This window comes from Euleptes europaea, chromosome 18 (genome assembly GCF_029931775.1).
Source record: "Euleptes europaea isolate rEulEur1 chromosome 18, rEulEur1.hap1, whole genome shotgun sequence".
NCBI classification, from domain to species: Eukaryota; Metazoa; Chordata; class Lepidosauria; order Squamata; family Sphaerodactylidae; genus Euleptes; species Euleptes europaea.
In genome coordinates this window covers 28,583,927-28,597,229 of record NC_079329.1, presented here as the reverse complement: position 1 = coordinate 28,597,229, position 13,303 = coordinate 28,583,927, and the positions used below count along the sequence as shown (strand labels likewise).

Genomic DNA, 13,303 nt, shown 5'->3' with positions numbered 1-13,303 from the left:
ATGCTGGCTCTCTATATTAAATGGTTAATGAGCAAGATGGCTATGCTCAAACCTGACATCTTGGCTGCATCCACATGGGGGCACAAAAACAGTTGCTAGCAGCCTGGAGCAGGGTCAAACACCATCCGCATAAACCATTCCCACTCGCTTGCTGCTGCTGGTACCCCCACTGCTTGTGGCCCCCCTTCCATCGTACACCTCTGCAAAAGGACAGATGCAACAGAGATTTTGCCAGGGGTGCGCCTGTTGGTATTATAAGGGCTTTGTTATGCTCAAATCCTTGTTAAGTTAGCAGAGTGCACAAAGGCTATTGTGTGCAGAGAAGCTCATCCAAACCTCTGTGTGTGCCAGGAACAAAACTGCTAGGAGCCTTTTTTCTATTTAATATACTTCATTTATTGTAGGAAATCCATTTCTGGACAGTATAAAGTATAGTTGCCTATCTATTCTAACTAACTAGGATGGAGGGAGACGTGCGTCTTTCCCTCATGGTGGCAAGATGGAGAAAAGTGCCTGGGTGTGTGAGGAGGTGAGGAAGAAGCAGGAAGGAAGGAAGTTTCCCCTAAGAGTAGCAATCTACACATCCAAGGGATGGTTCAGAGCAGTAGAGAAAGGATGCCTCCAGGTGGGACCTGGTGGGACCTGGAGATCCCCTGGAATTACAGCTCATCTCAAGACTACAGAGGTCATTCTCCCTGGAGAAAAGGGATGCTGACAAATTCGATTCCTTCTGCATTCCAACACAACTGTGCTGAACTGGTGGAGCGAAGGGAACTTTGCTAGGCAGAAGGCGGACTTTGCTAGACCTTCAAGGTCACTGATGCTCAATGCTCCATATCCCTGAAAAGCTCAGTCCCGCTGAATCAGACTTTTGTTTGAATACCCCCAACTTTCCTTTGAGTTGCTCTGGAGTGAATGCCATATCCCGTTGTATGCACCAGAGGGCATCCTTTGACATTTGATTCTCTGGCATGCCGCAAATGCATTTTAGTCCTTGCATGACATTTGAGAAAGTGAGTTTTCACTAGCCAAATAGATGATATCTCATTCACATTGGGATGGGGGGGGGTTAAAGAGTGTTTGGCTGCTGGGTAGATAGTTTTACAGCAGTTAGCCACTTAAAATACATTTATTTGAGACAACTGACCACATCTTTCCAAAAGTTCAAGGTGCTCTACCATCTGATATGTGACCGATTAGACACAACAAGTCAAATGAAGCCCCTCAGCCGCGAATTGGGGGCCTGCCTGCTCAATACCAGTCTGGCACAGCAAAAATGGAGGTTGAATCTGGCTGACTGGATCACAGAGCAGGGACGCAACGCACCTGTCACGATACACAGCTGTTGTCTAGGACACTTGTGAAAGCCCATCTCACAGGACACCAACAATCACCATTGACCTAAGTATGTGTGTTGGAGGCAGGAGTTCGTATTACATTTTCTCTGAGATGAAAATGTTGCAGTCCTGATGAGAACTGGGAGGATTCCTTCCCCTTTGAGTGAAAGACCCCAACCTGTCTCATATCACTCACTCACCCAGTAGTCATCAGCGCTGAAGTAAAGTTCATATCATATATATTAAACGGTAGCGCTCATTCTGATCATTCTGACCTATTCTCTCCAGGATCAGAGGAGTGTGCCTGTTGTATTAGGTGCATTGGTACACAGGCAGGATAATGCCGCCGCAGTTGTCTTGTTTGTGGACTTCCTAGAAGCACCTGGTTGGCCACTGTGTGGACAGACTGCTGGACTTGATGGACCTTGGTCTGATCCAGCAGGGCCTTTCTTAAGATCTTATGTTCTTATCATAGAATTGTAAAAGGAAGAACGTGAAGTTACTTTATTCTTCATCAGTCTGAAGGGTGTGGAAGCATGGGATGGGGGGTGTAAAGGAAGGTTTGTCCCCCCTCCTCCATAATTCTCAGTGACACTGTTCAGCCTGGCTTAAGGCTGTTCATCATAGGGATTGGATACAAAAAATGCTGGAACTGGTAGAAATGGCAAAACATACGGCATTGGTAAACCAAAAAGACAATGCGCAATTTATGGGTGAATGGGAGGCATGGAGAATTTATTGTGAAAATGAACTTCAAATGGGGGAACTTAAGGGTTATTCATTGATCTAATCCATTTTTTACTATTATTAGGGATGTTTTTATAATTAAAATATATAGTCACTATAACAAGGTTGATTTGAAGAAAGACAATAATTATGTATGATCTAAAACAATATGAATATATATTTTATTTGATTTTTGATAAATTACATTTATATATATGCAACAATATCAGGATTAGAATTCTATACAAAAGAGTATACAAATTTACAAAAGATGGAGGGAGATGAAGGGGAAGTCTTCATATTTTATTTTAATATATTTGTATTTTCAACAATAATTCATAGTTTTTTATTTTCCTTTGATTTATATTAATTGTTGAATTGTTTTTTTATATATATTTTGAAAAACAATAAAAATTATATTTAAAAAAAAGGCTGTTCATCATAGGATATCCCTACTTGGGTTTTCATTTGAGTCCTTACAGATAATGCCGATTGAAAGGGCCAGGGGTATTGTCAAACAAAGGCTGCATGACATAGAAAGGCAGAATGACATTGCAAGTGTTTCTATATCCTGGGTCCAACAGAGAACAAAATATATAGTCGCCCCAGCACTACATCTATCACTGTTAGAGGTACCATCACACCATAGGGCATATACAATGGCAAGATGTAATGCCTTCCCTTCAGCTATAACAGAAGGCCGGTACAAAAAGGTAGCACTGGAAGAGCGGTTTTGCCCCTGTGGATCACGGAAGATTGAGTCGATGGACCATATTTTATTGCATTGTAGGTTCTATGAAGCAAGAAGAATGAAGCTTATTTCTCCAATAATAAAGCAATGGCATGGTATTACCAATGTGGAAATAAGCCAGAAATTATTATTTGACATAAACCAGGAGTTCATATTGAATTGTGCGAGATTTTTAGCTATAGCCATTAAAATCCATAAAGATAAAGTGGTGATTTAAATGAAATGTTACCTAGGCAAATTGGATGGGCTTTGTATGTGCGTTTTATACCTATATTAGTTTTAAATTTTACTGTGGGGTGTTGTATTCCTTCCACTGTAATTGGATGGCAGGTTAGTATTGTATTGTATTAGGATTAGGGACTTTTTGTAACTTTGCTGGTTAAATACCAAATAAAGGTTGTCTGTCTGTCTTGTCCCCCCTCCTTGACTCGAAGCAGTTTGGCTCCTCTCCCCAACACTGGTGGGGATATTTGTGAAAAAACATAGAGGTAGTTCGAAAGGCACCGGTACAGGGTTACTAAATGATTCATAGCCATTCAGAAAAGTGGATTTACCATTGCATTTTCCATGCTTGACGGTGAACATTTGGTTTTGTTCTTAAGGGAAATTCTCCATGTTATTGGTAAGCTAGTGTGATGTGTAGTATCTAAGGGTATAGATCCTACACTAGCAAAGGAGAAGCCCCTCTCTGTACCAGCCTTGATATAACATCTAAATTGTAAGAATGGGGTTGTTGGAATCTTTTTCCTTCCTGCCACCCTAGCAATAACACAAATTCCCCGTTGATGTTAAAGGGGCAACACAGGAAGTATCTGCTGCCTAGGGTTGCCAGCTCTGGGTTGGGAAATACTTGGAGATTTTGGGGGTGGAAACTGAGAAGGGTAGGGTTTGGGGAGGGACTTCAATGGGATATAATGCCATAGAGTCTATCTTCCAAAGTGGCCATTTTCTCCAGGTGAACTGATCTCTGTCGCCTGGAGATCAGTTGTAATAGCGGGAGATCTCCAGCCACTACCTGGAGGTTGGCAACCCTACTGCTGCCCAAGAGCATAGACCCTCAGTTGCTCCTGAGCTTCAGGTCTGAAAGATGCCCAAGATTATGTAAGAGAGAATTAAGATCCTTTCGGTTAGGTTTTCTTTTCTTCCCCCACCCCACAGCTCCACGTAGAGAAAAAGGCTCCTTATCTGGACATTGGTTTCTAGCCCAAGGAAACTGTAAACATGCCCTTAGAAATCTCACTGCTATTTCTGCTTGTGTCTTCCAGGATGAGGTGAAGCTGCCGACTAAGCTGAGCATCAGTAAGTCTTTGAAAGAAACAGAGAAGGAAGGGGAAGAAGAAGAGCTCCCAGCAGGTGAGGAGCATGCCAATGAAGAACACATTGAGTTCTCCTCGGATGAAGAAGTGGAGGTGGAGGAGATAATTGAAGAGTCACGGGCAGAACGCATCAAAAGGAGTGGCATGAGAAAGGTGGATGACTTCAAGAAGGCCTTCTCCAAGGAGAAGATGGAGAAGACTAAGGTGAAGACCAAAGAGAACCTGGAGAAGACCAAGCTGAAGACCAAAGAGAACCTGGAGAAAACCAAGCAAAATTTGGAGAAGACCCGACACAACCTGGAGAAGAGGATGAACAAGCTGGGCACCAAGATCGTCACCAACGAGCGCAGGGAAAAGATGAAGACTTCCCGGGATAAGCTGAAGAAGTCCTTCACCCCCGACCACACGGTCTACGCTCGCTCCAAGACGGCGGTCTACAAAGTGCCACCTTTCACCTTCCACGTCAAGAAGATACGGGAAGGGCAGGTGGAAGTGAAGGCCACCGAAATGGTGGAGGTTGGCGGGGACGAGGCAGAGAACACGGATCTGATGAGGGGCGAGAGCCCTGAAATGAGCACGCTCCTGCAGATCACGGAAGAGTCAGACACGGTGCTGGCAGACAAGAGCGACAGTGAGTGAGGCACACGGCAGAAGAACAGCAAGAGCTGAACATGTAACCTTTCACGTTTCCTCTTTTTTGGCCCCACACGGGCACACACACACACACACACATATATGATATCGCAATCTTACAGCCCCCCCTACCCAAAAATGTAGCACCAAAGTGCATTTTTTGTATATTTCTGTTTCAGCATAGAACACAGGACTTCCTAGCAACACATCAAGCACCATTCCTTGCTACTGAAAGCTTTGCTCTGCCAGCCGGCTGCCATCTTCACCCTCTGCCCGCCATCCTGCCTCTTTCCCAAAGGTGCTATTGACAAAGTAACCCATTCGTATGCCCAAGAAGCATGCCTGTCTCTCAGCAGGGATGCTTGGTGTCAAGAGGGCTTCCTGGGGGCCAGAAAGCAGATCGGGCAGACAAGAGAAGGAAAAACAGCTGTGCTGTTTGGCACAACATGTCATTGATGTGGTGAGGGATGGGGGAGCAATTGATTGGAAAGGAACTGGGGAAATTGTCGGGTGGGGGAAAGGATGTGACGTCATTAGAACAGGGGTCTCCAACCTCTATGACCTTTGCAGGCACTTTTGAAATTTTGGGAGAGGGGTAAGTGAGCACCACCCCAAAATGGCTGCCACAGGAGGTGGAGCCAAACACAAGACAACCCACCTTGCTAATCATAGAAGAGGAATAAAAAGAAATGAAGGAAAGCCTAGGTGGGAGGAGAGCAAAAAGAAAAAGTTGGGATTGAAAAGAAGGGAAGCATGAAGGCGAAATGGAACCACACACTGACGAAGGAAGGTATAAGCGCTTACCAGTCCTTCTGGTCCTATTTTGGCTATAGCTAGGATTGCCAGGTCCTTCTTCGCCACTGGCGGGAAGATTTTGGGGTGGAGTATGAGGAGGGCAGGGTTTGGGGAGGGACTTCAATGCCATAGAGTCCAATGGCCAAAGCGGCTATTTTCTTCTGGTGAACTGATCTCTATGGGCTAGAGATCAGTTGTAATAGCAGAAGATCTCCAGCTAGTACCTGGAGGTTGGCAACCTTAGCTGTAGCTGCTATTGCAGTGGAAAACCTCTTTCCTTCGAATGAGCATAACCAGCCAATAACAAGCTCAGCCTTACAGTGGCCCTGCCCACTTTCTGAAAAGCTAAGAGAGCACCAGGGGTAGTACTGGCAGGCTCAATGGTGCCCATGGGAGCCATGTTGGGGAACCCTGCGTTAGAGGGCGCAAGAGTGGGGTCTGTGCCCCACGCCTCCCAAATCATTTCTCAAGAGACTTGTTTTGACACAGCCACAGCGGAGGGGGCCCTATATCCCTACACACAAAAAACCTGCAATTGCCAGTGTGGACACTGAGAGACAGGAGGGGAGATCTCCATGCAGTGAATCCCAAATGCCATTTTTTTGTGCTTTTAGCTGCGTCTCTCGGTGAGCCACTTAGCCAACATGGCTGTGTGCTCACTTCCTGGGGGATGGAAAGGAATGGCAGGCAGGTGAGTTAATAGGGTTGCCAGGTCCCTCTTCGCCACCGGTGGGAGGTTTTTGGGGCGGAGCCTGAATAGGGCGTGGTTTGGGGAGGGGAGGGACTTCAATGCCATAGAGTCCAATGGCCAAAGCGGCCATTTTCTCCAGTGAACTGATCTCTTATCAGCTGGCGATCAGTTGTAATAGCAGGAGATCTCCAGCTATTACCTGGAGGCTGGCAGCCTTTTGAGTTAAGCAGAGAGTGAGGGAGAGAGAGAGAGAAATGGCAGGGAGGCTAAGAGCAGAAGAGGGAAGCTCTTGTCCAGCAATCTTGACACCTACCCTGGGCCAGATCCTTCGCACTGCAGCTTGTTTTTCTGTGGCACTGACTTTCGAGGTCTACTGCTGTGTTTTTCTGCGGTGGCTGCCTTGCACCACCTAGTTTCCAACTAGAGCAACAGCTATTTGGGTTCTCCCCAGTGGGGCAATGCTATGTCTGCCAAACCTGCCAGCTGGGGAGAAAACGGAGCTGTGCAGTGCGGGGGGGGGGGCACAGACAATGACTTTTGGCATTCACAGTTGCCTTCCTACCCCCCCTCGCCCCCTTTTCTTTTGCAGTTCCTCTTTTTGCTTTGCATAGGATTAAGAGGCTTCCTCCCCTCCTGGTTGGCGCATGCCGCTGCCCCCCCCCACCGCATGATGTGCCAGAGCACCCTTTCTTCTCCCTACCTGCTGCTGGAACCCCCTCAGGCTTCTTTTCTGTGGGGGACCAGGAGGAAAGGTCAGCCATAGTCTCGGGCACAGCGGTGCATTCCGCCACAATGTCTTGGGCTATTCTGTGCCCTGCGCCCCTACTACAATCCGCACCAAAGCCACCAGGTGCGCAGACCTTGGCCAAACTATCCACTTCCCAGCAGGAAGACATGATGGGGGGTACTCTTATTTGACCATGGAGTGTGCACATAAATGTAAGGGGCTGCACCCCTACCAGTCCTCTTGTCCGTTTGCTATGGATCTCGTACCCAGAAGAAGAGGAGAGCCCAAGTTAAAAAGACGCTTAGCATTTAAGGCTGCCACGCCTGGGGCAGAGACCACACACCCCACCCTGGGGACAGCAAGGGTGGGGGGCTGTGCCAAGCAGCTGCTTTGTTCCTTTTCTAAGACTGCATCCTGGTGAGCAGCGTGACTAATAAACTTCCTTTTCTAAAAGAACAGGCGTGAAGCATTTTGGTGTGGGAAGGACTGGGGGAGCAATGGGGAAGGGCTCACGTCTTTTTTTGCCAGATTCAAGAGACACTCTCTTCAGTGGTTAGGGTTGCCACCGGCAAGGGATGGGAGGGGTTTTTTGCCTGATCCAGGTTGGGAAATTCCTGGAGATTTGGGGCTGGAGCCTGGGGAGGATTGGGACTTCAGTGGGGTACAATGCCATACAGTTCACCCTCCAAAGCATCCATTTTCTCCAGGGGAATTGAGCTCTGTATTCTGGAGATGAGCTCTAATTCCAGGGGATCCCCAGGTCCCTCCTGGAAGCCAGGGTTGCCAAGTCCCTCTTCATCACCAGCAGGAGGTTTTTGGGGCGGAGCCTGAGGAGGGCGAGGTATGGGGAGGGGAGGGACTTCAATGCCATAGAGTCCAATTGCCAAAGCAGCTTTCTCCAGATGAACTGATCTCTATGGGCTGGAGATCAGTTGTAATAGCAGAAGATCTCCAGTTAGTACATGGAGGTTGGCAACCCTAGGTCCCACCCCAAACCACCCCTTAGACCCTTCCCCAGCCAAGACTGGAAAGGATGGGCTCTATGGCATTATACCCTGCTGAGGTCCCTCCGCACCCCAAACTCTGCCTTCTCCAGGCTCCACCTCCAAAATCTCCAGGTATTTCCCAACCCAGAGCCGGCAAACCTAATGATACTAGGCCAAGGTGGGTTGTTTTCAAGATGGGGCCAACCCAGAGTGAACAACATGATTCATTTTACAGTGAGGTGGTAACCCTGTGCCTTTATTCCTTCAGACAACACGATGTGGGTGGAGGGATCAGTTCACTGAATGCCCCCACTTGAAAAAAAAAAGTTTCCTTGCACATAGAAACGGGAAGACATGGAGAAGCATTTAAGCCTAGACGTCTGACTTGCTAATTTTCTGTGCAGAATTGTATGTGTGTGCACATATGGAGAGCAATATTCAGTCATATTAAACCCCATCTGCATTCTTCAGGAGCCTGTGCACAGGCTTACTACTTCCTTGAGGACTAGGGCCTTGATCCCATGATGCATACAGAACCAAACATATACTATATAGGTGCAATACACGGCTGGAAATGGAATTTCTATCCACCCAACGAAGTATGGCTCCCATTTTCCCCTCCAGGGGGCAGCAGTTCCCCTCTCTGCAGGTGTGAGTACCTGAGAAAGTTGGGACGGATGCAGTTCAGCCTGGTCAGCAACTGGTGAGCCTTTTTGGGATGGGAATGAGGGACAGAATCCATCTCCTACAGTTCTGCTGCCATAAATGCCACTTTTTCACATACCTCTCGTGTCTAGGTTGGCAACCACAGGGTGGGGCAGAACCCTCTTACAGAGCCATATTCAGCCCAAGGGTTTCCAATTACCAAACCTTAGTCATTTAGAATATTTAATATACCCGCCTTTCTCCCAAGCCTCGTGGGGATCGAGTAGCAACAATACAAAATGAAATCAAAATAATTTGATAAATAAACATTTAAAAAAAACAGATTTAAAAAACATGACAACCAATCTAAAAACTCCTTATGGTGCCCACAACAGCAGGATAGCCTCCCTTTGCCCTCCAGCATTGCAGCCTCACCAAAAACCTGGAACTGTAGAAACACCCCTGACCTCTTCCAGGACTCGGAGGCTGTTCCACAGGCAGTTGGCAGCCACTGAAAAAGCCCATGCCAGGACTGGGAGAATGCGACTAAGACAAATGTGGATATTGACAATAGGCCTGGCTAGGAAGTAGGGTGGCCAGGACCCTCTTTGCCACCGGCGGGAGGTATTTTGGGTGAAGCCTGAGGAGGGTGGGGTTTGGGGAGGGGAGGGACTTCAATGCCATAGAGTCCAATGGCCAACGCAGCCATTTTCTCCAGGGGAACCGGTCTCTTATCGGCTGGAGGTCAGTTGTGACAGCGGGAGATCTCCTGCCACTACCTGGAGGTTTTTGGAAATAAAAAAACTGTACTTGTCTCAGGCTCAAATAAAGCACATATACAGCAATGCAAACAATTGTATTCTGAGAAAAATCTCACAAAAAATATCCCACGGATATAAGTCCAGAGCAAGGACTGAAGATGTTATGTAGAATACAAACAGGTAAGTGTATACATACAACGCTGATTAGGTGCAAGGTGCAAAAAGATTAACAGTCCAATGAAGGTAACAATTTTCAATCACAGTCCAATGAAGGTAATGTACACTGAAGCACGGAACAATTTCAATCGCAATGGGCTTCCGGTATAATCCCTATTTCAAAGTTTTCATCAAGCTTCAGGGAGTACCTCGTGCTTGTATCACCTATAACAAAATGCAAGCCTACGTAATATTTGCACATATTTTAGAACATATCTAAAATTATTTCACATATTGTATAATAAATAGTTCTTAAAAGCATACAAAAATATAGATTCAATATTAACATTATATATAAGGTTCATACCAAAATTGGAGAGAGACGTCTACTCTGCCGTTCTGTCTGAGAGGCTTAATCAGCGTCTGAGGTAAATTTCACTCTAACTTGCTTAAAACCATCAAGATTCCACAGGTGTATGTGCTCTCTACTGTGAAGCTAAATTTAAGTACCGTAAACCATTGTGAGGAGGCGAATTGATTCTAAATGAATGCATTGTAAGAACTTAAAGAAAACTGGAAAGATCCAAAAATGAATTTAATCCGTTTGGAATTAAAGTGTCAAAGAGGAAAATGAAGCGTGATTCTTGCTGTGCTAAAATCCTGTCAATATTTTGATTCTGAAAAGCTCTACCCTGGTACTGCCAGATGGCAAAAAATTGCATGTCCGTGTCCAAGTGTTTTAACTCTTTGTAGTGTGCCGTTAATGGCGCTTCTAAATTTAAATTTCTTATCCGAGACCTATGCTCCCCTATACGAAGTTTAATCTCTCTCTTCGTTTTTCCTACGTAGAGTAGGGAAAATATTTACACTTACCTGTTTGTATTCTACATAACATCTTCACTCCTTGCTCTGGACTTATATCCTTGGGATATTTTTTGTGAGATTTTTCTCAGAATACAGTTGTTTGCATTGCTGTATATGTGCTTTATTTGAGCCTGAGACAAGTACAGTTTTTTGATTTCCAATATTCCCTTTTTGTACTTGTAGCCCTATTTGATTACTAACTACCTGGAGGTTGGCAACCCTACTAGGAAGGGCAAAGCTGCAACATGGGAACATGCAGGGAGAGGCAGTCCTTCAAGTATGTGGGCCCTTAATACAGTGCCTGCAGTGTGCTGGGAAATACAGAACCAGAGTTACCTTGAGAAAAGGGTTTGGAAAGCAATTGAAAAGGCCAATAGCTAATGCTTACTTTGTGCCCGCATCATCTTTTAATTTGTTATATATAATTCTCTAGCGCTATGAGGGTTGTCAGTAGGGGCCTTTTATGCATGGCTGTTTCCTTTGCCGTCACCCCTCCGACGACTTCGGGTCTTCGTTGTGATTTTGCATGCTGTTTCCGACCGTCAGAGGTCGCCTCGCTCTCCCCCTGCATTTCCCTACATTTTGCCTGCATTTTCAGAGACCTGTTTTATCTCAAATGCAAAAACATGGGCAAAATGTGGGGAGACGCAGCGGGAGAGCGAGGCAACCTCTGACAGTCGGAAATGGCATGCATAATCACAACAAACGTGGAAGAACAAAGAGGGGAATGAAACCCAACCTAAAAACAAAAGCTGGGTACCCGAGGTTGGGTGAGAGGAAAATTTATGTAAGTCTATGTAAAAATATTGCAAACGCGTTTGGTTTGTGGTTACAGATATCAGCCTCACGATTTGCCATTTTGCTATTTTAATGCTTTTAAAGAATTTTAAATTTTGTATAGCGCTTCTAATAAATTATACTTGCAATATTTTTACATAGACTTACATAAATTTTCCGCTCACCCAACCTCGGGTACCCAGCTAATCACAACAAACACCGGAAGTCATTGGAGGGGTGACCGTAAAGGAAACAACCATGCATAAAGGGGCAATGTTGCCAGCTTCAAGTTGGGAAATATCTGGAGATTTGAGGGGTGGAGCCTAAGGAAGGTGGGGTTTGGGGAGGGGAGGGACTTCAGTGGAACATAATGCCAAAGCACCCATTTTCTCCAGATGAACTGATCTCTTATCACCTGGAGATCAGTTGTAATCTTAGGAGATCTCCAGCCACCACCTAGAAGTTTTGCAACCCTAAGGAAAAAAAACCAGTACACAGCCACTAATATCACTTTAAGTGTAGTTTTTTTCAAAATATTTTCTTGACCTTGCACCGAGCTTATCATAAACACGTGTACAACAACAAAGTTATAAGTTCTGAATATACTCAAGATTTACCGTTATATTATGTAGTGAAGCTTCACGGTAAATCTTGAGTATATTCAGAACTTATAACTTTGTTGTTGTACGCGTGTTTATGATAAGCTCGGTGCAAGGTAAAGAAAATATTTTGAAAAAAACTAAGTGCAAGGTCAAGAAAATATTTTGAAGGAAAAAAAACTACACTTAAAGTGATACTAGTGGCTGTGTACTGAGTTTTTTTCCTTAGGGTTGCACCACCTAGAAGTTGGCAGCTCTAGTTGTCAGACTGGGAATACTGCGGATACTGGGAACTTTCTGAAGGCGGAACCCTTTAAAAAAGTGGAATTCCATGAGTCACAATGTCACTTCTGGAGAAAAAAAGGAAGTGCTGTCACAGTGCCCCCTTGTGACATTTTAGTACACTTGGGAAATTCCTAGAGTGAGCGCTGTGGGGTAGCTGGGATGTAACTTCCTAGTTTTGGCCAGATGTGACATCACAACACACGCAATGCTATTTCCTTCCTCCAGTTTTTTTTAATATATATTTTTATTGTTTTTCAATCATTGCTGTACATCTCATTTGACAATACATCCTATAACCAATCTTTAAGTCAATATTTTTTTTAAAGAATTATTAGGTGTACGTCTTCAGTAATATAATTACGGTAGTGATAACTGACTTCCCCACCGACTTCCTCCCTCCCTCCAAATATCTAGTATCTCCTTTGTATTAATATTTTCTAATCTTTATAATGACCCTTATTTAATATATTTCAATAAGCAATAATAATATAATATTGATAATAAAGAGAGAGAAAAGGAAAGAATCCTTTAAAAAATAGAAACAGAAACAGAACAAAACACGTTAACATAATTTCTCCAGTCATTCATCTCTGTCATATAAAATGGATTAAATCTTTAAAAACTTTATATACCCCCAAGTAAAAAATTAAGTTGATATCATTTTTCTTCTTCCGAGGTCGGTAAAATGAGGACCCAGCTTGCTGGGGGTAAAGGGAAGATTACTGGGGAAAGCACTGGCAAACCACCCCGCAAACAAAGTCTGCCTTGGGAATGTCAGGATGTGACATCACCCCATGGGTCAGGAATGACCCGGTGCTTGCACAGGGGACCTTTACCTTTTACTTAAAAAATTAAGTTGATATCATTTTTCTTCTACCCCCCCCCCTTTCCCGTCCTTCCTCCAGTTTTCAATCCGCTGCCCTGAGGAAATTAGCGGGAGGGAGCAAAAGCAGGGGAATGCCAGCCACTGCTGGGTAATTGGCAAGTCTAAGTGCTACACTTGCTTACTCAGAAGTAAGCCCCGCTGCAGTCAGTGGTTCTTTCCCATGTCGGTATGAACAGGATTGCAGGCAGTATGCACAAAGACCTTAGAAGTCTTGTCTACATTCTGGGATTCAGGCTGAGAGCAAAGCCAAGTGACCCTGGCAGCCACTTGGAGCAGCCTAGGGTTGCCAGCTCTCGGTTGGGAAATATCTGGATTTGGGGAGTGGAGGCTGGGGAGAGTGGGATTTGGGGAGGGGGGAGACCTTGTCA

The 13,303-nt window shown here is 45.1% G+C and overlaps 1 protein-coding gene across 1 annotated transcript in view; it reads left to right on the top strand.

Annotated features, from left to right (window-relative positions):
- CAVIN1 (caveolae associated protein 1) overlaps nucleotides 1-4,853 on the top strand; it is a 35,039-nt gene extending 30,186 nt beyond the window's left edge. The window contains exon 2 of the mRNA XM_056863675.1: nucleotides 4,080-4,853. Coding sequence (XP_056719653.1) covers nucleotides 4,080-4,769 — 690 coding nt within the window. The 3' untranslated portion in view covers nucleotides 4,770-4,853. The remainder of the gene's footprint in view (nucleotides 1-4,079) is intronic.
- Nucleotides 4,854-13,303: the final 8,450 nt, after the last annotated feature.